This window comes from Zeugodacus cucurbitae, chromosome 2, assembly GCF_028554725.1.
Source record: "Zeugodacus cucurbitae isolate PBARC_wt_2022May chromosome 2, idZeuCucr1.2, whole genome shotgun sequence".
Classification (NCBI taxonomy): Eukaryota; Metazoa; Arthropoda; class Insecta; order Diptera; family Tephritidae; genus Zeugodacus; species Zeugodacus cucurbitae.
Genome location: NC_071667.1, coordinates 5,011,260 through 5,035,478, shown reverse-complemented (window position 1 = coordinate 5,035,478; position 24,219 = coordinate 5,011,260). Strand labels below are relative to the sequence as shown.

Genomic DNA, 24,219 nt, shown 5'->3' with positions numbered 1-24,219 from the left:
CTGCTCTAATTAGTCAAAGCATTCGCTATGGTAGCTTATTCGTAATGATCGAAAACAACAGCAGTTCAATGCGGCACAAAAAAGGCGTGAAAACCTGCCGCTGCGTTTTGACCCACAGGCCAACGCTAATTGCGCTAACCGTGCCACATACCGGCATACTTTTATAGCATAATACATTTGCAACAACAGTGCCCAATGCAAGTGATTCTCGGACTAAAATTTTTTGTTGTTGCTCAGCAGCTCAGGCATGTCGATATCGGCCTTTGGTGTGCGCTTTCAAATGCCATTCGCTGTTGCCACATATTTGCACAGCAGTATACAAGGAGCAAGGAGCAACTATGTATGTTTGTAAAAAAGGCCAAATAAAAAATCAAAATGAGTTTCCTGCCGCATTCCCAGCGCGTATATATGCAAGTATTTGTGTGGCACAGCAAACGCGCTGGAAATTCGTCAATGCGGCAAGCAGTGAAAAGGACATCAATTTTATCGCCTTTGTCACATATTTTTTTTTTTTGCTGATATTTTATTTGTGGCGCTTTGCGCTGCTCTCCGTACCGAACAATAAAGAATTTATGCATACGCAGATTAATAAATCATAGAGTCCTGCAAACAAAAGCGCTGAATACATATGTACATACACAGCAACATTTTACTGACTACCGCCGGCCACCCGTTAGGAGGCCCACCGTAGGACCCTTAGCGCAATTCTTTTGAATATTTGTCACTTGACAGTGTACATCAGCTGTGTGGCTGTCTGTGGATGTGTGTGTGTGTGTGTTTCAGGCTGTCAGCAACATCAATGCAAATTTCATTGCGCTGCGTGCTGCTACATTTTTATTGCGTTTTTTTCTGCTTTTGGTTGTGGCAAGCGTGTGCGTTGTTGTGGTTGGAGTTCAACGTAGTAAAAAAAAAATAAAATAAAAGGAAAGAGAACCCAACAATTGCCTGAAAAAGGTACAACTCAACTCATATGTATGTATGTGTCTTTGTCTTTCTTGTTGTTGTAGCTGAGTTGTGCGCGCATTCCACAGCTTATATACTGCAGCGCGCACCGATTTATACAACATTGTAACTACCGTTTGTTGTGGTTTTACGCAGGCAGATAGCTTTGCGTGTGTGTATGTATGCACATGTGTGTGTGTGTGTGTGTGGTTCCTTTTCGATTACAGCGCCCATGTAAAATCACCACATCTGATGGTTTGTGGCCACCGCCTGTCAACGTGTAAGGCAGATTTGTGTCCAAAAACAAAAAGCATAAAAAACTGAAATAATAAAATTCAATTGTAGCAACAGAGTTGCAAATGAAAATATGTGAAAATTCGCATGTTTCAAGCACTTCAGCATAAGCTGTAAATAAACTACCCTTTAGCTGTGCTTTTTGCACTTTAATTATTTTATGTAAATTTTGTTATGTTTTTAGGCATTTATTTTATTAAAAAAAAAAAATGAAAAATGCACCTGTCTTGTTTTTGCTGTCAAAAATGGTTTTAGGGCCAAGGAACTTCATTAATGCAAATTTACAGTTGACTGCTTTATATATATAAACCTATTTATTTTATCAAAAAGATTGCCAGCAGCAAAGGAAATAAATTATAGAGAGAGATAGCGAGCTGCAACAGCTGCTTACAGCTGCCTACAAAATCAACTCTGTGTCTAGAAATAGTGTCAAACTGTTCATGCACAAGCAAATATGTAAAAAAATTGTATGCAATCACCAGCGTTTGACACGTTTACAGGTCAAGTGGTTGCCGCAATATTTCATACACACAGGTTACACTTGCTCATTCGGTCATATATGGTGTGTAGAAGAAAAAAAGATTCTTATAAAATCAGATAAAGCCTACAGAACGCAAGTTGCGGAGTAAATTGGATATGGCGTCGAAGGTATCTCTCTAATAATAAGATAAAGTCCATAGAACACAAGCTTCTCAGCAAATTGGATATGGCGTCGAAGATATCTCTATATCTCTGTAGCATATATGAGGTGTGTTCAAAAAATAACGGGAATTTTCAAAAATCTGAAAAGTTTCCAATTGTACAAAACTGTTAAATATTTTGTATTTTATTTGCGATTATATCAATCATTTTACTATTTTATTTAATTTGAATAATCGCGTGACTTTATCTATACTTTTCTTCAATCACAATTATTGAACAGATTTTGAAAATTGTTAGTTTTGTATTTACGATTTTAAGAATCTTGCGATAATACTTAAATTTCGCGCCAACGGAAGCTTATTAAATGATGTGAAACTCGGCACTCATAAACTCACTTATGTATCTACAATAGTACTCTACTGCCCGCTTTCGCCGCCATTGTTCTTCACATATTTACTGTACACAACAGTAATTATATAAATATATTTTTATATACTATCCCTGCCAGCCAGGCCTAACCACTTTCCCCTCATGTTTCTTCAATTACTAACACCAACGCACACGTTTGGGTTGTTTTGTTTTTGTATTCGTACGTGTGAGGGGAATAGTGGTTAAAAAACTCACAAGCAGCTATGCTGGCCTATGGCAAACTCACCACTTTTTTACCACTTTTGTGGGTTTAAAAAACTTCGGTTTAACCAGCTTTTTCACCACCTTTGGTTGGCAGGGATGTATGTGGAAGTAACATTATAAACGTCAGCGCCTTACACCGTTGTCGATTTTCAAGCGCGACTCGACACTCGATGTCGCATCATGTGTAGCAGTGCGTGCTCGAGAATGCGTAAAAGGGTTTTAAATTTTTTATAGCGACGTGAACGTGAAATTTCCACATTAAAAACAGGATGCCAAACGCGCACTTGCATATACATATATATATATATACATATATATTTATGTATGCGCCTATACAATTTTCCAAACCGCCAGCTGGGTAACCATAGACCCATGTAACACTCGAGCAACTCACGTAACGCCATAATGGTTGCGCGCGTGCACATTGAAGCAGGGGAAGTATTACGGTTTTACGACATTCAGTTCTGTCAGGTTGTAGCTTCAATATGATTTTCAATTTGTTGATGGAGTGTGTTGTTACTGTTGAGCGTACATATGTATGTCTATGTTATCTTTTTGGTGGTATCATTAGAGAGTCTTAGTCAACATGCTGATAATAAATCAACGTGTTTTTCGCGACAAATGTATATTGAAGTGCTGCCTTGTCAAGTATTTGAAGTTCAAGTGTTTTGCAGCAGCATGCTTTAAATATAGACAACGATTCGCTGTTAATAGTGCTGTTCACTGTGATTGTGTACAATTTAATTGTTTTGCGAATATTACGTATACGCACTGTTGAACCGTGCAGCATCAACAGTTCGGTCGTTCGTTTGAGTGAAAATATGTTTTATATAGTTGTATAATTGTATTTATTGTATGAATATTTCAGCAACATGACTCTTTGATTGAAATTTAATTCAATTTGAAAAGTTCTCCTTTTTTATTTTGTGAAATCCTCAACCATCATTATCGTGTTTTTTTTCATTTCGAGCTTTCATTATCGGTTGCTATGTGACGTGTACACTGACATTATTCTGCATTTTATGTTTGCTTTTTATATAGTTGACCTTTTATATAGTTAACCTTTTTTCTGTTTTCATTTGGTAGTCAGTGTTTTTCATATCCATGTGAATTAATACTGTTTTTACTTTTTTATTTTTACTTTCGCTTGTTAGTCTTTATTTTGAGCTATTGCTTCATTCAATCATTAAAAAAAAAATTGTCAAAAAAATCCCCTGAATCAGTTAGCTTGTGACCCTTTAACCCTTTGAGTGTCGGTTGTCCAATTTTTATTTAATTCCCTTACTTTCCATATAAAATCCGCAGCAGATCAAAAATAATCTGTGGTAACTTTTAACATTTGCTGTGCCCTCATCATGCTTTTTTCGCTGCCCTTCAGTTGCAGTTTTAATGCGTTCGTCTGGCAATCCAATCGAATTTACTGTTTACTTAGCGGCGCTGTGAGCACTCACTACGCAATGTTTCAATATTACATTGATTTGTTTGTTTTATTTTATTTGGCTTGTATGGGAATGCATACACCAAAATATATGTTGTTTATATATTAATTATAAATATACATACGTGGGTTAAATTGAGATTTTTCGCCTTGGGTGCTGTTCAAACAAACAGGGGGCGCGCATTGGTTAATTTCTGTATTGATTTATACACATAAACTAAAAATAAATTTGTATTTGCTCTTTGCCGAAAAATACACACTGTATACACTGAATTTTAATTGATTTTGAATTTTTTAAATACAATAAATTTTTCTTGTTGTTGCGCAGTTGTTAACACAAGGTGTTTGTTGGTTTATGTTTCATATATGTATATAGTTAATTGCATTTAATTATATATTTTTGTGTAATATACTTATATGAATGTTGATTGCAGGATTTATTATTTTATTGCTCTTGGTAAAAAATACTTATAAAAAACAACAATAAAATAATTACTATCTTTAGTACTTTACTACTACTCTTTAGAGGTCTGTTCAAAAAATAAGGGGAATTGCAAATATTATAAAATCACATTTTTTATATTTTATATGCACATGTTTAGTATATAATATTTTTTTATATTTATTATATAAAACATATTTTTTTATATTTATTATTTAATTCTATAATAATTATTATATAAAAAAAATATATTTTTTTATATTTATTATATAAAATTATTATTTTTTTATAATTATTATATAAAATTATTATTTTTTTATAATTATTATATAAAATTATTATTATTTTTATTTATTTATTTTTTTTAATAAATTTATTATATTTTTGTAACTCATTCTAATCACATTTCTTTCTTTGTTCTTTATCTTTACAGGTAGGTGACAATGTATGTATACAACCATTAGAAAATTGAATATGCCACTTCTAAATCGTAAGCAAAATTTCAAATTACTTATACACTCATGCCAAACTCATTTTCGAGCGCGAAATGTATAATATAATTTTGTTGCTTTTGTACTCGTGCTGCTACTTATCGCCTAAACTAATTAACTACAGCTCACTAATTACCCTAAAAAACCCACTGAGCTGCCAAATAACAAAAAAAAAAAAAACAAAATTTATATTTATTTAAAAAAATTAGTTGAAACAACAAAAAATCATGGAATATACTTTGTACATAATTATTTCATTGTTATTTGCCAAAAAGTATATTAATTATGTGTGTTTATAATAATTATATATATATATATATCTAAAAGTAGAAATGTATTTATTTGCTCTCAAATATTTATAAAAAAATAATATTAAAATTTAAAAAAATTAAATCTTAAAATCTTAGCTAACGTAATTATCGCTTTTCGGGTCGATCTGACCCAGCGCCAATTACTTCAGGTTAATATGAAAATACTTATATAATATAATACATTTCTTGCTACTAATTGCTATTTGTTTATGTTGAAATTCACGTAATTTCCATACCTTGGCAGGAATTTGTTTTATATTTGCAAATAATTGTTTTGAAGTATCGGCTATTGTAAAGTGAGTTTTGAAGTATTCTTGTTTACCAATTATTTTTCATTTCCTCTCGCAATGTTTATAATTATGAAAATTTATATATTCTTCTGGCAATGAAGTGTGAAGAACGTTGAGAATTTCGCAATGTTTCATGCTCTATTAAGTTTGGTATGTAGGATACATATGCGCTTTGGAATAATGTGAATTAATGTTTCGAAAATATTTTTTTTTTAATATTACGGTTAATTATCTAGCAGACTTAAAATATAATATATAAATGCAGAACAATTTCTCGGAAACAACTCAACTTCTTCTGTGTAGTAAATACCTCTAAACTTATTTTTTTTATTATTTCTAGTATTTATATATATCTATGAATAATATAAGTACCACATTGCAGTAAACAACGAATAACCAATTAAACTTTTTTTTTTAATTTTTTTTTTCTACAAGCAGCTGGTAGAAACAAAGCGTTGAAAAAGTCTTCAAGCTATTTGTGATTCTTCGACCTTTTAGCCAATAATTTTTAATAGTTATTTGGAAATTTAAATGTTTCGCTTTCAAACCTGTCGAACTAAGTTAATTGCATATCTTTAACGTTTTGCTAATTTAAATTTATGCACCGAAATATATAAATAATATACAAATGTGTTTGCTTATATAAATTTCAAATGCTCACACAAATGAATATTCCAACAATTCTACTATACATAATTACCAATTGCCACGAGTTTTAACGACTTGACTAATTCAATAAAACTCGCTTTTGGTTTGTACGGTAACAAGAGCCAGATCACGCGAAACTATTAAAGAATCAGCTTAGAAATATATTGAAATACACAAAAACAAAAAAGTATTTAGATCGAATGACAAGATAATCCGCAGCGCTTAAGTGTACAAAAAACGTATACAAACGATTTAAAAAAAAATATAAAAAATAAACTTCCTGCGTACATTACTTACTGCAGTATACTTTATTAATTGCTTAGCGCAGATTAATGCATTTCTCAAGCATTTCGTGGCAACTGAGAAATGACCAAATACCTAATTTTTCGTTTGGCCACAATGAAAAATTAGCAGCAAATTAATAATGGTGCAGCACTAAAAAGAAAAACACGCCAATAGTGTATTCGATAAAAGTAAACAAAGTGAATTATTCACCTTCGTATTTTTAAGACTCATCAACAGCGGTGGAAAAAAATGAAAAATTTTATAATTTCAAAATGCGCAATCTGGCGTAGCGATCATTTTAGATCTTGCCGATCAGTTCATGTCGTTTGTCCAACTTAAATAGTTGTAGTACAAGCGTTGAAAACAAGAAATTTGGAAATTCAATGTTCTTTTATGTTTTCAAGTTTTTTTTGTACAACTTTTTTGGTTTCTTTTTTTTACCATTTTTATGTTTTTTTTGTTCTTTTTTAACTTTTTTTTTTTGTTTTTTTCTCTTCGTTTTCACCTCGTTTCTGTCGACCACCGCTCGTCACTTAATGACATTTCTCATTGGAATGTGTCGCGCTCATGTTAAGATTTGCGTTGTAGTTTTAGTACTTCTGCCGCTCATTAGGCGTTCTTCCAAATAGTGTTGAGGTTTTCGTATTGTTATTGGTCTATATCGCTGACTATGTCACGTTGTTCTTGACAACCATTCGTTTGATCGCGTTTTTTGTAAGGTGTGCGGCCTTACCTGTGACAAATACAAGTTTTTTGTAATGTTGATTATACTTCATTGTGTCTGGTGACAGTTGTTTTAAATTAGCTATTATTTAAAAAAAAAAAAACAAATATTTAAGAAAAGGAATACTCATACTTGTAGGAATATTTGGCAACTAAATGTTTTAGTCATTGAAATTGGTGTAATTCATTACACCAATATTTAAAATGTGATCACGAGTGAAACATGTTTTTAAGATTATGAGTGATCTTCTTCTCTCTTCTTTGATATTTATGTGATCTCTAGATTATGAGTGAACTCTAGATTATGAGTTATCTCTAGATTATGAGTTATCTCTAGATTATAAGATGTCTCTAGATTATGAGTGATTTCTTCTCTGACCTCGGCTACTATTAGACACAGAATTTCATCAAAAACTAAAACACATCTCAGCGCACAAACACTTTTACGCAAACTGTTGAGTGTTAATGGAATTTATGACTCAATTTATTTATTCAAATTTATTACCAGATATATTTATATTAACATATTGCGCTTGTCTCCAGTGAGAAAAGCGTCTATCTTATATTCCTCTGTGCGTAGTTATACAATTTGCTTAAATTATATTTATTTATGTCTGAGGGTGCCCATAACTACAACTATGTCGAATTAACAAAATTGGCTCGGCGTAAAATCCAGTTTCCTCGCTCAACTTTGACACACAGTAAACTGCGTCATTTATTGCTTCAACTGACATAGTGTTAGTAATCCCACTAATGTCATCAAGCATTGGGTATTCAATGCAGAGATCTTGCTAAGTTTTTCTAAAGTGGAAATAAAACGCTAATTATAAAAGCCTTCTGCACCCGCAGACATATTTATGAGCGAATGAAGTTGAAGCATACATATATACAAATATATATATTAACGCTACTTACCTTGAATGCTAAGTTTGTGTGGGTGTACGGCATATTATCCGTTTTATTAGCTCATAAATTCAAATTGCGAGAAATTCATTTTTACCCACATTACTCACAGCACTATTTTCGAAAGCGTAGCACATATACACAGCACAGGTATACTACGAAAATATTTTTCTACAAATAAACATTTGGTTTCTTTTAATCACAACGGCATGAATGCCTCGGAGAGTGTAATGTCATGAGACTTGCATGTTTTCGTGTTCACTCTATTGACAGAAATAGAATATTAATGGCGCAAAAATAGTGTTATTTAAATAAAACTAGTCTCCATAAGAGCGTTTCGAAAGATACACAAATATTGATATTTATTTCTATATTTCTGTATGAAAATGTATATTTATATAGTGATTGCAATCAGAAATCTCAATAGTTATAGGAAAAAATATTTAGTATAAAACAATATTCAGAATAGTGTGTATTAGATTTATGTAGCAATATTTTGAGGTATATTTCGAACAGCATAAAATTGCAACCTCACTTTCATATGTACCAACAAAACCTATTTTCGAAAATTTCAAAAGTTTTAAAACCAAAATCCGCCATCTGTTTTACATATGAAACTTTCATAATTTTTTTATGAAAAATTCAAATTCAGCACTCTTCCCGCTCACCATGCGAATATCCATAAAATCTCCACTCACAACTGCTGCGCCATTAAATTCAAATATTTTCTGCAAAAGCATTAAAAATTTAGTGCCAATATTTACACTTTTACCACACACATGCACATAAAAATTAAGTTTCCAAAAAAAAGGAAAAACCAATGAAACTCTTACCGCATGACTGTAAAAAGAAAATGCACACACATACCATATATATATGTATGTATAGTGGGGTATATCGACTGCCATCACTAATAACCGTTGAAGTTTTCCAAGTAAATATAAATTTTATGGCGCACAGCTTAACCCACTTTTCAACGAAAGCGCACACCCCCCTCACATGTACATACGTGAAAGCACCAACACTTGTAGGTGCTTAACTTTCTGTCACCATTTTCTAACCGGTTTCAAGCGTAAAATGCTCACAGTTTTTCACGCGCATAGATAAAAACATGTCGAGATAATCATCTTGCTGTTTCACCACCAAATCTCTGTGTTGTTCATGCAAACTTAATGCGCTTTAAACACCTTAGCTGTCAGGCGGAAAGTGTCAAGTAATCATGTGGCACCGTGTCATTGGGAAAATGTCAATGTAGAACAGTTGAGTGATATTGTGGAGAGAAGAAAAAAAAAACATGACACACTAACGGTGAGAGTTCGACAAATGTTGTATTAGTCACAATTGACGATAATTATGATGCTGCTGATAATGTTAATTTCTTTGCTATTTTTCATGTTTTTTTCTTTTCTATTTTTTATGTTTTTTTCCAAAGTCACAACACACAAAGCGCATAATACTTGGCTTTGTGCTTTTCTGTCAGCTATCAGCTAAGTATTTTCTTTGTATTATTATTTATGTATTATTTTTAGAAAGCGTTTATTTTTGTTATGCTTACCTGTTGTGCTGTCATAAGCGTTATTTATTTTTATTTTTTTTTTTGCTAATTTTTTGGCCACTTTTGTTTTGTTGTCTGCTGCAGTGTTGAAAATTCGCTAAAAATTGACATACAAATTACTAACGATTTGGCAAATGTTCAAAAATTAACTGTAAAAGTGATTGCTGAGTTGTGGAATACAACTGAAGCAGAGAGAGAGAGAGAGACAGAGATGGGTGACAACTGCAGGCAGCAAAGTGCATGCAAATAAATATATTTGACTATGAAATCTGTCAACATAATGTGTTTAACAGTGACGAATGAAATATTGGGTCATAATTGCATGCATTGTCACGTACATATGTAAAACTCTTTGTATTTCTATTGTCTAATTTTTATTTGAAATTCTTTTTTTCAAAAACTCAAATTTGTAAAATAATTGTGCAAGCACTAAATCTTGTATATTTAGTTAAATTAGTAATAAATTATATATAAATATTATTTAAATGTCATATGGGCATGGGCTAACATATTCCACAGACGTAATACAATTTTTATTAAGAAATTAAAGTCAAATTAGTTTGAAAAGAGTACAGAGAAATCGATAATAGTTCAAAATCACTAATTTTAAAATTTTTGATTTAATTTTGAGTGTTAATTTCATATATGTATGTACATATGTATATCTGAGCTCAGAGCAGCACAGACACAATGTAAAGCTTAGAACCATGAAATTGTGGGATATATTCACATAAATATGCTTATGTATCTACAAACAAAAGGTCAAGGAACTAAAGAATAATATATGCTAACAACAACAAAAAGTTTGCAGAAGTTGGTTATTAACTTGATTTTAATAAAATATTTTATACCAGAGATTTTGTAGGCATAGAGCAAAGAGGAAAAGTAAATGTGTGAAGGGATTGAAGAGATGGAGAAATGTGCTAACAAACTAATAAAAAATGTTTTAAAACAACTGGCAACAACAATAAGCAAACTACAAAAGCATATCAAGTGAAAGAAATAAAAATTACAAAAGGAAAAATATCATCTCCCCTACAATATAAAGCAAGAAACGCCTTCAAAGTGTAAGCAAAAGAAAAAATGAATAGAAAAGAGAACGAATAAAAATATAAATTTGTATAACAAAGAAAAGCGGTGAGTTTACGGTAAGCAAGTGCGTTAACCTTTGTCTAACTAAAGTATATGAAGCCGAAAAAGTAAATAACAGTAGCAATCAAAGCATAATAATTATATGCGCACAGCTATAGAAGACCATAAAGGAAGTGCCAGAAATAAGCGTATTAACTTAGAGTTGCAAAGCACAAATAAAAAAATTGTAAAATGGATAATTTCAACAACAACACTTATTTTTGTTGCGAGCAATTTCCACGTTATTATTAAATATTGATTTGCTTTTGCCACGAAATTTGCTAACAATTTGCGTAATTTTCAAAAGTATATTTTCCAGCAGTTCGAGCGTTTAATGTGGTATAATGAAATCAAGCGATTTGGAGTATGAAAAGTTGTGGTGGCAGCAAGTGCACAGCGGCCGGCCAATGTATTACATCATGACTTCAAATTAATTAGCAACATTTTGGGCGCAGCGCTTACGTAATTTATACTTTTGGTTTTGTTTATGCTGCTGCTTCGCACCTCCTTTGGTTTGTTAATTAAAAATAAACATTATAATACCGTTACTACAGTTATACGTATGAATGGTGGCGATATGCGCGCACCTCAATTTGCCTACTTGAAGCAGAAGCGCTTGAGTAGTCTTCTGTTTGATTTATGCTGCTCAAAGTACTTTTTATTGTTTTTATAGTTTCAAGTAAACTATATGTTCATTATTACATTTCGTTTTTTTTGTTTTTTTGTTTTCTTTTTTTCTTCTTTTTTGTTTTATTCTTTCTTGACTTGTTTTCATTTTGTACTTTGGATTGTTTCATTATTATTCAATCTCCAGTTATGTATAGCATTTCAACCGTTATTCATACATAATTCCACGCACGCTCTGATTTATCAACTCTTTACAACCAAATACCGCTATTTGTCAGCACTTTACACTTTACAGTTATCGAACGTGTTTTTTCCCAGTTATCGTCGTTCGCGTAAAGATTTAACATTTGAACGCGTTTTTGACGTGGCTCGCTTTCTTGTTTGCTTCTTGACACCCATTGGTTCTTACGCTGCTCATTGTGATTCAGCGTGAGATGATATAACTGTTTTCGGTCTTTCTAGATGACCTACTTTCGTGAGCAAAATATCTGATGAATTTCTTATTAATCCTCTTTTTGGTAGTCATGTTTCGCTGAATCCAATTGTTTGTTGCTTTGCTTTCATGAAACACTGTGACATTAACTTGTTTTGTGGTCTAAGATTGTTCTTAAGATTAAGAATTGAGAAATGTACTGCACTGTGTGTTCTTACAGGTGGGAGATAACTTTGGAAATGACTTCTATGCTTTGATATTATCATAATCGAAGTTATAATATAGTATATATTTTGAAATCGATTAAAGAAGAGCTGCAGTAAAGAATACATTTTATATGAACTGGTTAAAGCATAAATTCTAAGCGTTCTATTAAAAAAAAAAAACTAAAAATAGTTGTAAAACTGTAAACTGTTATTACTAATTACTCCATAACACTTGGATTGACAGTTAATTACACTGCGAGTTTAAGCGTTCAATAGACTAGCGTGCCGTTGTTGTCAGTCTGTGGAGTAAATTATTCATTGCGAGTGTAGGTATGTAAATAATTGACAGAAAGCAGACAATTAAAGTTAAATTACACCGACTTGCATACTTTAACCCATCGACAGACAGACAAACGCGAGTGAGTGCTTACGTGTAACGCTTCATTGAGCACAACGCTCAACGGCAGTGGGAGTGTTCAACTTCTACACGCTCGCTTTGTAAGCTTTGAAAAGTTCTTCCACTTGACGTCTACGAGTACTTCGTTAAAACATAGTTATTTGTGTCAGTCAATGTGTTAGATCATTGACACCTGAAGCCGGTAGTAAATACAAGTATGTGCAGCATTTGTTGTTTGTTGTTGTTAAAGTAAAAAAATAAAAATAAAAATGCAATTAAAAGCGAAAAAACAATTAAATTCAACGATTTACATAAATTGACGTAAACAAATAGTATGCTTGTATGTGCGTACTTATTCATGTACTAATGTGTATGTATGTATAGCATAGGGTGGGTGGGCGTGTACTGTTGTATTAATTACAAAGTGAGCTATCGTTTTGCAAGTGCGACAATTAAATTACAACAACCACTATAAATAAAGTAATAAAAAAATAGCGTGTTACTAAAAGGTAATTGAGTTGCAATGCTTTGTCGAGATGCGTTAATTGATTTGTAATTATACGCTTGATTGGCGCTCAATTGCGGGTGAAATGACAATCGGAAACGATTGTAGAAAAAACCATGAATGAATAAATTGCTTTTTTCAACAACGAAAAAAGTTATAAAGCAATTTTATTGCATTTTTTATTCGGAAAAAGTGAAAACTAGTTAATGGTTCGAAAGATACATGTGAGCTTTAACCATAGTATTTGTATGCTTTCGTAGGCATTTTAAGTATTTTAATGTATGTATGTATGTGATTGGCGTTGCAACCGTTTAGCCGGTTATAGCCGAATCGACGATAGTGCGCCACCTGTCTCTCTCCTTCGCAGTTCGGCGCCAGTTGGAGATCCCAAGTGTAACCAGGTCACTCTCCACCTGGTCCCTCCAACGGAGTGGAGGCCTTCCCCTTCCTCGGCTTCCTCCGGCGGGTACTGCATCGAACACTTTCAGGGCTGGAGTGTTTTCGTCCATTCGGACAACATGACCTAGCCAGCGTAGCCGCTGTCTTTTTATTCGCTGAACTATGTATGTCAATGTCGTCGTATAACTCGTACAGCTCATCGTTCCATCGTCTGCGGTATTCGCCGTTGCCAATGTTCTGAGGACCATAAATCTTGCGCAAAATTTTCCTCTCGAAAACTCCTAGTGTCGTCTCATCTGATGTTGACATCGTCCAAGCTTCTGCAACGTAAAGCAGGACGGGAATGATAAGCGACTTGTAGAGCTTGATTTTGGTTCGTCGAGAGAGGACTTTACTGTTCAATTGCCTACTCAGTCCAAAGTAGCACCTGTTGGCAAGAGTTATTCTGCGCTGGATTTCGAGGCTGACATTGTTCGTGTTGTTGATGCTGGTTCCCAGGTATACGAAATTATCTACGACCTCGAAGTTATGACTGTCAACAGTGACGTGGGAGCCAAGACGCGAATGCGCCGACTGTTTGTTTGATGATAGGAGATATTTCGTCTTGTCCTCATTCCCCTCCAGACCCATTCGCTTCGCCTCCTTATTCATGCGGGAAAAAGCAGAACAAACGGCGCGGTTGTTGCTACCGATGATATCAATATCATCGGCGTACGCCAGGAGCTGTACACTCTTGTAGAAGATTGTACCTTCTCGGTTTAGCTCTGCAGCTCTTATAATTTTTTCCAGCATCAGGTTAAAGAAGTCGCACGATAGTGAGTCACCTTGTCTGAAACCTCGTTTGGTATCGAACGGCTCGGAGAGGTCCTTCCCAATCATGACGGAGCTTTTGGTGTTGCTCAACGTCAATTTACACAGCCGTATTAGTTTTGCGGGGATACCAAATTCAGACATCGCGGCGTAAAGGCAACTCTTTTTCGTGCTGTCGAAAGCAGCTTTAAAATCGACAAAAAGGTGGTGTGTGTCGATCCTCTTTTCTCGGGTCTTTTCCAAGATTTGGCGCATGGTGAATATCTGGTCAATTGTCGATTTTCCAGGTCTAAAGCCACACTGATAAGGTCCAATCAGTTTGTTGACGGTGGGCTTTAGTCTTTCACACAATACGCTCGATAGAACCTTGTATGCGATATTTAGGAGGCTGATCCCACGGTAATTGACGCAGATTGTGGGATCTCCCTTTTTATGGATTGGGCAGAGCACACTGAGATTCCAATCGTCAGGCATGCTTTCTTCCGACCATATTCTGCAAAGAAGCTGATGCATGCACCTTATCAGTTCTTCGCCGCCGTATTTGAATAGTTCTGCCGGTAATCTATCGGCCCCCGCTGCTTTGTTGTTCTTCAAGCGGGTAATTGCTATTCGAATTTCTTCATGGTCGGGTAATGGAACATCTGTTCCATCGTCATCGATTGGGGGATCGGGTTCGCCATCTCCTGGTGTTGTACTCTCACTGCCATTCAGCAGGTCGGAGAAGTGTTCCCTCCATAATCCCAGTATGCCCTGGACATCGGTTACCAGATTACCACCTTGGTCTCTACATGAGGATGCTCCGGTCTTGAAACCTTCGTTAAGTCGCTTCATTTTTTCATAAAATTTTCGAGCATTCCCTCTGTCTGCCAGCTTCTCAAGCTCTTCGTACTCACGCATTTCGGCCTCTTTCTTTTTTTGTCTGCAAATGCGTCTCGCTTCCCTCTTCAGCTCTCGGTATCTATCCCATCCCGCACGTGTTGTGGTCGTTTGCAATGTTGCGAGGTAGGCAGTCTGTTTTCTCTCCGCTGCGAGATGGCACTCCTTAGACTTAATAAGTCTAAGAATTTAGCAAAATAGCCAAGGAAATAAATAAAAATAATATAAAACTCCGAAAACTAAGTATGGAAACTCTGTTCGTTCATATAGCTGCCATACAAACTGAACGATCGGAATCAAGGGCTTGTATGGAAAACTTCCGCATTTTACTACATATCTTCACGAAATTTGGTGTGAGGTGCTGCTTATAGAAATAATTAAATCTCCGAAAAAAATTGTTCAGATCGGATCACTATAGCATATAACTGCCATACAAACTGAACGATCGGAATCAATGGCTTGTATGGAAAACTTCCGCATTTTATTACATACCTTCACGAAATTTGGTGTGACTTATTGTTCATAGAAATAATTTCATCTCCGAAAAAATTGTTCAGATCGGTTCACTATAGCATATAGCTGCCATACAAACTGAACGATCGGTATCAAGGGCTTGTATGGAAAACTTCCGCATTTTACTACATATCTTCACGAAATTTGGTGTGAGTTGCTGCTCATAGAAATAATTAAATCTCCGAAAAAATTGTTCAGATCGGTTCACTATAGCATATAACTGCCATACAAACTGAACGATCGGTATCAAGGGCTTGTATGGAAAACTTCCGCATTTTACTACATATCTTCACGAAATTTTGTGTGAGTTATTGTTCATAGAAATAATTTCATCTCCGAAAAAATTGTTCAGATCGGTTCACTATAGCATATAGCTGCCATACAAACCGAACGATCGGAATCAATGGCTTGTATGGAAAATTTTCGCATTTGACGTGGTATTTCCACGAAATTTGACATGGATATCTGCTTAAGGTAATAATATAATCTCTGAAGAAATTGTTCAGATCGGTTAATTATATAACCTTAATGTTTCTAGCAAACAACCCGGCTAAAAAGAATTAGTAAAATGTTTTCTTTTCATTTACTTACTGTTTCTTTAGATTTGCTTAAACACATAGTTACTAAAAGAAATGCACCTGTGAAGGGCATATTATCTTCGGTACAGCCGAAGTTAACGTTTTTTCTTGTTTCTTGTTATTTTCATAAACTGCTTTATTCCAGTGCCTTCGGAGGAATTTTCCTTTAAAGAGCTATACCTATCTTGGTCCAGGAAAATAAAAATTTATAGCTTTCTTCTGATTCTTTTTAAAATCCAGCGTTATTTTTTGCTATCACTCACAGTTTTTTATCATATTGGCATAAATATTGCGGAAAATACGCAAAGCAAAAACACAAAACAAACAACAGTTGCTGCAATGCATAAATCATTAAACGCGCCTCCAAAACAAGCTTTTCATCGAGCTGGACTCTAGGTCAAGGTCGTCCCACGCGCTTCGCTTTGCCCAACCTTAGCTTCATTTAAATATGCGCTGTCAGCTGCCAGTTGCAATGCGAATGTGACACAAAAGCTGAACAACAATTTTAGGCAAAGTCATAAATAAATCATAAATTGGTATACTTCCGCAAAAAATACCAAAAAAAATAAAAATAAAAAAATTGACAAACTCGAGTAAGTGCTCCACTAACAAGTAGATGAACAAATGGCTGAGTTTTTTTTTTAAATTTGGTTGGGTGTGTGTCTATTTGTTTAGACTATCGCATTTATATTTACATAATTAATTTATGGATTTTTAACACCGTTTAAATGGATGCGAAGACGTCACGACAGTAAAACTTCATTAGCGGCAAAAGATGTTGCAGTGTTTATGCTTGCTTTTTAGACCTATTTTTTATTTTAATTTTTTTTTATTTTTTTTATTTTTATATTTTTTAATATTTTTTTCACTAATTGATTAAGAGCTTTCAGCAAAAATATTGGTAATTATTGCTTTACTTTTTGTCCAAAACGCTGATTGCTCCGGCTCGCGAACGCCGTGAAAACTCGTTTAATATTGACTGCTTTCGTTTAAATTGAATTATACAATTTACTTGATTAGAATATTTTTGAGAATCCAGTTTTCTTTTATTTTTCTTCCATTTTTGCATTAATCGCCTTTTTTAATTATTTCATTACTTAATAACCAATCCGCTTACCGCTTGTGTACCGCTGGCGCGACATGATTGCATTAATTAATTTGGAAGCGGTGCAAAAAGTAATACCTTACAGTACTTTGCTGTGCAAGTTTGCACTTTTTCTCCCACTTGGCCACTTGAATTGCCGGTGGCACAATTCCACGGATAAAGCAGAAGAAGAAGCAGCAGCAGCAGCAGCTGCTAGAAACAGACGCAGCGCTTGAAAGTCAAGTATACGCCAGTGCCAGCGTGTTCTAGTTTCTCAACACAAGCGCATACAAAACATTAAATTGCATTAAAAAAAAATCGAAAAAAATGCAACAAACAATGGCAGCAACTGTAGTGTAGACGCTGTGAAAGTCGACGCAGCGGCAAAATGCAAATTAAATTTCAGAATCTCCTCTTTTGTTGCGCTTTTTGCATTACGTGACAGCGACGCGACGCGACTTATAAAAGCTTGGTGCATGCAAGTGGAGCTCTTAAAGCGCGCACAGAGCACAGTCGCTTAAAAGAGCGCTGTGGAACCGCGAATGTGCGTAATGGGAACGCGCGACGGTCAACAAGTACAATATACTTCGGTAAGTAGAAAGGCAACAAGGCACAAATTTGCACAATGGGAAATGAAAACAGAATACATACATACACACACAGTGCACTCCAGTGTATAAGATTGCAAAAAAAGCGGCACAAACTGGCACTGCGCGAAAAACGCTGCCAAAATTGTGCCACGAACAGTTACAGTCAGACGCTAAAAGGTTCGGCGTGCACCAAGTATTATCATTAATTTTCTTCAATATGCTTATTGTTGTTGTAGTTTTTTAGTTTTTGCATTTCACGCTTGCACTTCATGTTGCAGCGCGTCGCACTTTAACTTGCCCAAGTAGTACTGTGTGCAACATAACAAAATAACGGTTGTATTGGTTGGCGTTATGCTAACTTGGCGCTGCAGCAGGCAACTGACTTTTCCAGTTTCAGTCTGTATACATACATACATAAATAAGCAGTACGAACTTCTCACATTATTGTTGCCTTTCTTCCGGTGTTTGTATTGTGAAAAGTATGTAAGTACATAAACCGTTATATAATCGGTCAACATAACGGTACCTACGAAAGTTATTTACAAATAAAATGCAACAGCAACACACAAAAGAGTTTCAATAAAAGAAATGCTCACAATACCAACTCCAATACATAGCATATAGTGGGTCGGTCATAGGCGGGAAGTGTAAGAGGGTGAGTGAGCTTAGCAGCATTGATTCGCGGTATTTTCGCTGCCATTAACCGTGACATACATACATATTTCCATGGACAGCAATGACAACGTCGATTGTTGCTGTGTTGTGCTTGCCGCCGTTCTTGGCGAATGTGTTGGTAGAGAAAGGCCAACAAAGCCGAATGAAGTCAAGTTGTAAGTGGAGAACATTGACTTTTGTATTGGTAGTGAGCATGAAAAAAAATAAAAAAACGCTTTAAGATTGTAGAATGCAGTGAAGAGAAGCAAATCTGAGAAAAGAGGCCAATACGGTTGTTCAATTGTTTATTATGTATATCAAGATGTTAGTATATAAATAATATATATATATACAGAAATATTGATATGAAAATATTGATGAGTTGCATATATATTCATTATATAGAAGAGAGTCTGGGTAGTAAAGTAATATTTAGGCACATTTATCCCAAAGAAATTTATATTTTTATTGCCGCTATTTTCTCATTTAGTAATAAGTAGCTCTCGAGAACACTTTTTGACAGAAACTTCCTTTCTTTATTATTATTTTCTTGTAATATCTCATGGGAAGAAGTTTTTTATGCTGTCTAAACATTGAATTCCTAGCTTTCTCTTCGTTATTTCTTGCATGCTTTACATTTCCAAGCCAGATATGATAATGAAACGAATGGTAAACTGATGATAGTTAAAAACAAGAAAAAACGTTAACTTCGGCTGTACCGAAGCTAATATACCCTTCACAGGTGCATTTCTTTTAGTAACTATGTGTTTAAGCAAATCTAAAGAAACAGTAAGTAAATTAAAGAAAACATTTTACTAATTCTTTTTAGCCGGGTTGTTTGCTAGAAACATTAAGGTTATATAGTTAACCGATCTGAACAATTTTTTCGGAGATTATATTATTACCTTAAGCAGTAATCCATGTCAAATTTCGTGAAGATACCACGTCAAATGCGAAAATTTTCCATACAAGCCCTTGATTCCGATCGTTCAGTTTGTATGGCAGCTATATGCTATAGTAAACCGATCTGAAAATTTTTTTCGGAGATTAAATTATTTCTATGAGCAATAACTCACACCAAATACCGTGAAGATATGTAGTAAAATGCGGAAGTTTTCCATACAAGCCCTTGATTCCGATCGTTCAGTTTGTATGGCAGCTATATGATATAGTGGTCCGATATCGGCAGTTCCGACAAATGAGCAGCTTCTTGAAGAGAAAATAACATCTGTAAAATTTCAAAACGATATCTTAAAAACTGAAGGACTAGTTCGTATATATATAGACGGACAGACAGATGGACATGGCTAAATCGACTCAGCTCAACATACTGATCATTTTTATATATACTTTATAGGGTCTCCGACGCTTCCTTCTGGGTGTTACAAACTTCGTGACAAACTTAATATACCCTGTCTGTTCAGGGTATAAAAAGTCACTTCACAACAGTAGTGAACTAGTGTAATAAAACTAGCAGAGCAACCAGAAGCATTCACCATTTGCCATACAGAGTGTTGACAATGCCAACACTATCCATTGGAATCTTTTGGTCATCATGGCATTTTTATCTCCCACCGGTTGCCTAGGTTTTTTTCTATTTTTTTTTTTTTTTTGCTGTGCAGATTTTTAGCTGTTTAATAGGCTGTCTCGGCTTGACCTTAATTCCCTTGCTCATGCTGTTATAATGAAATTGCAAAAATAACTGGTGTAAAAAACAACAATTTGGGGAAGTCGTAAAGACACAAAACTTGTTTATATTTTATTAATTTTTTATTTTAATTTTTTAATTTTTTTTTTTTTAATTTTTTTTTTTATAACAATACGCCTATGGCTGTGTGCTGAATTGTCATGAATGTTGTATTTTTTTTGGTACACAAATTGTAATTTTTCACTTGATCTGTGTGGGATGCCTTATTACTCCTGCTTTTCTTTTATAACTATCTATCTAACTATTGTCTGCAACTGTAATCAATATGTCTTTTAACTGAAACAGATTTCCTTAAATTGATGACTGTGGTTGTTTGCGTCTCTTCATTTCCTCCTGCCCATATTGCCATAACTTTTATGCAATTTAATGCCATTTGTATCGCATATACATACATATAAAGGTATGAAAAATGCGTCGTTGATGACAACTACAACAACGTGTGTGCACCTAACAACAATGGCAACAACAATAATAATACGACAATAACTGCATTAACGACATCAAGCGAAAAGATGTTGCCAACCATGTTGACATTGATTGATGATGATTAATAATGTTACAGTGTATTTTTATTGCTTTTTATTTCTGTCGCTTGTCACATCACGCAGTTAACAACAATAATAGCACACACATACATATATATAAGCAGTGGCATCCACACAATGTGGCCAGTGCATAGTCTCACTTCCTTTTTCGTCATATATGTACAGGATGGCATGAATTTGCGGTTTCATTTTCACGCTTACATTGCGCTTTTAAACTTTATGCTATGCGCACGTACACACACTCATACATACATTTGTATATACAATATGCCATAATATGTTGGTTATTGAAAAGTTCTTTGTGGTAAAGTGTTGATTGAAAATTCATTTTTCAAAATATTTATTACCTCTTGATAAATCGTGTTTGCCATTTTGCATGGCAATTTTTCGCGAGCACTTTGCCTTTTCATAAATATGTGCAGTATATATGTATGTATGTATACTTGTGAAGCTGTTCACGTTGTCTTTCAATGCTCATATTACCATTGTCATCTTCTGTGTGTGTGTGTTTGTTGTGTTCTCGTGCAACACTTTGTTTCACCTGTCACTTAGTCGCATACTTTGCGGTAATAACGGTAAAATAGATTGAAATAAAATTGCTCATATTTTTCATATTAAACGCCAAAGTTACTGAAATTTATTTTTTTTTTTTAATATGTGTGAAGCCAAACAACAATAACAACAATTTATTATAAAAATTTTAAATCGTTATCCCACATAAACTGCTGGCACTTGTTGTTCCCATTAATGGCGACAACAACGTAATAATAATTATCACCAATATCGCTACATGTAGCATGTCCTCTTCGTATCCTTGCAAATATTTTCCTATTTCCATGCTTCCCTGCTGGCAATGTGGCGCTTGAGTACGCATGAGCGCACATTAACATCATAAACACTGCGCAAATGAGTTTTAGACGCTTTCATGCTTGAGACAACTGGGTTGTGGGGTTGAGGGTATGTAAAAGCAGCGTTGGGTGGTTGACTGACGGAAAGTTTTAACGACTGAGTAACTGGTTCACTGTTACTTTTGTTGTAGCTTAGTCTACTGTTATCTATGTGCACTCCTTCAAGTTATTAATATCTCTTAATATGTAGATAAGCGCCAAACTGTGAATGTTTTTGTTTGGTTTGGTAAATCTTGCTGTGGTTGTCACTCGAGTTTCTATGGCATTTCTTGATTATGTTTCGGATATAAAATCGATAATATTGGAAATAATACTCTGTTTTGGCAACAAATTATTTATTGTCTTTACTCTTTTTTAAATTTCGAAAACCCCATATTCACCATCATAAGTTCCGCTTTGATAAGTGACTTTGACTCATCATGCTCAAGCCCTCATCTCCGCCGCAGATAATAACTGCTTAACCAACCCCACTTATAAGCAATATGTGCACACAGCTGTCATCAACGGCATAATAATGACCACTCTGTCATATGATTGCCAGGTAAAAGCTAAGCCACATGCAGCATACTCCTCGCATCAACCACTTTTAGATGCAACTTTTGATTTTGCTTTCGCACTTAAACTTTTATTTCCATGTAAAATTGTGGTCGCTGCATATAAACACCCCATTTCGTTGGCATATTTATCACATATTCCACAACTATCCATCTGCCGTACAAGTGGACATCATCACAACACACCAATCCATCCATCCATCCATCCATCAGCTCAACAGCTTCGATTCGTTTGTTGTCGTCCATCTTGTCACTCGTTTGTCAAAAGCATGCCACCCACACTGCCGTTATCGTAAGAACCAAGCATATTCTTCATCAAATTGCGCCCACTACTGCTTACTCTACTCGCAGTAGCGAGTGTACAGTGCCGTCCATTTGAGTGCAATCTGGTCTGCTTTACTCGTTTGTTTCGTATATATATGGTATATCCTTTAGGATATTGCATCGTTATCCTGTGACTTGAAGATGTTCCCTGTTAATAATGCGTGCATTCTATCAATCACTTGCATTCGCCTGTACGTATGTATGTATGAAATTTTGGTATTTTCGCTGCTTCACTTAATTAATTCTCCCATTTAGCGAATTTCGTCATTCAACGTGGTCGTTATTTAACGTTGTCCTTCGCCTGGACTACTTATTTTTCGTTTCGCTTTCGCAATTAATTTTTGAATGTTGATTTCATTATGGCTCTCTTTGCTTGCTTTTGCTTGAAGCGTATAATTAATTTATCTGGCTGGCTCAGCTGTGGATGTCATCTTTCAGTGCGCTTCTTGAGCATATCCAACAGTTTGTATGTTTGTAAACCACGGAACTTGAGTATCACAAAATCAATTATCAACAAGCGCAATTTGTTGTGTTGAAAATTGGATTTTGCTCATTTCAATTGTGTCATTTGTGCTGTTCTCAATTAAATTACATTTTGTTTTCTGTGAGTTGATTTCTTATGTAGTCTTAATTAGAGACAAGTAGAGAGCTGTGTATAAAAATATAAAAAAATTAAAACCGAAACTAGCATTGGCTTAAAATTTCGTTTAAAGAGATTTTTTTCCAAATATTGTATAATAGCTCTAACGGTGTCTTTAATTTAAAAAACAAAAAAAAAAAAAAATTCAATATCATTTCATTATATATACTGTGTCTAAAGTTAGTGAATAGAGAGTTATCCAATTCCATCCAAACACACTCGAAAACCATAACATCAGTTCACTCTTTTTCATATTTCCAAAAAATAAAGTGTCTTTTAAAGACACGTCGAGTAACCGTTGAAATAGGGCCTTCCCAGAAATTGTGTTCAAGAAGTGTTTCAACGATTGGAAGAAGGGCGACAGTGTTAATTAGGATAAATTAAATTATTTTTTAGTTTTCGAAAATTCCCGTTATTTTTTGAACACACCTCGTATAAGCGAGTATATGCATATAAATCTTCTATAAATAAGTTTTGAATATATTTTACGACGTACTCTACACCATTCAGCTGGATTACTGCGACATCCTCTCTAATACCCGTGCGTTTCGAGGTACCATACTCCCTTAAATCCTGCTATTTATGTATTTATGGAATTCAGCTTATAAATTATTTAAAGCATAAACATGAAGCCCCCTTGCTACTTTCAGTGGCAGCTCATAAAATTCAAATTTACCCTTACACACACACACATGCAGATAGCCAGCTAACAAATCTCCGTAACATACGCAGCGCATACACAACCCTTGTAAACAACAACAATAAAACCGAGAACATTAGCGGCAACGAGTTAAAGCGCATAAAAAGTTTTAAGCCAGCATACAAGTAATATCAGTGTGTGTGTGTTAGTGTGTCTGCACGCAGGTGTGCTTGATATACACGTGTATTTATCTAAGCCAGCTTAGTACACAGCCAAGCGCACAGGCATATGTAAGGTGAATGATTCCATGAATTTATGTTATGCGCTTGCGAAAAAGGGATGCTATCAAGCTACTTATGCGCATACACGCATACACAAACAAATTCACCTTTAAAAACACATTACTCTCAAATCCGTATCGAGTTTGTGATCGCTCATTATGTCTTTTGTATATATATATGTATGTATTGGCATGTCAATAATTATGCATACATATAGGC

At 34.6% G+C, this 24,219-nt stretch overlaps 2 protein-coding genes across 18 annotated transcripts in view; both read left to right on the top strand.

The window, feature by feature from the left end:
* The window catches only part of LOC105214146 (maternal protein pumilio), a 334,815-nt gene that overhangs the window by 180,254 nt on the left and 130,342 nt on the right, over nucleotides 1-24,219 (top strand). For 10 of the 17 annotated variants that reach the window (XM_054229103.1, XM_054229097.1, XM_054229095.1 and 7 more), the window contains one exon: nucleotides 4,825-4,836. The exons of the other annotated variants lie outside the window; for them this stretch is intronic. In XM_054229103.1, the coding sequence (XP_054085078.1) occupies nucleotides 4,825-4,836 (12 nt within the window). The remainder of the gene's footprint in view (nucleotides 1-4,824; nucleotides 4,837-24,219) is intronic. 17 annotated transcript variants of the gene reach the window in all.
* The window catches only part of LOC128921430 (tigger transposable element-derived protein 6-like), a 183,141-nt gene that overhangs the window by 80,448 nt on the left and 78,474 nt on the right, over nucleotides 1-24,219 (top strand). The window lies entirely within an intron of this gene.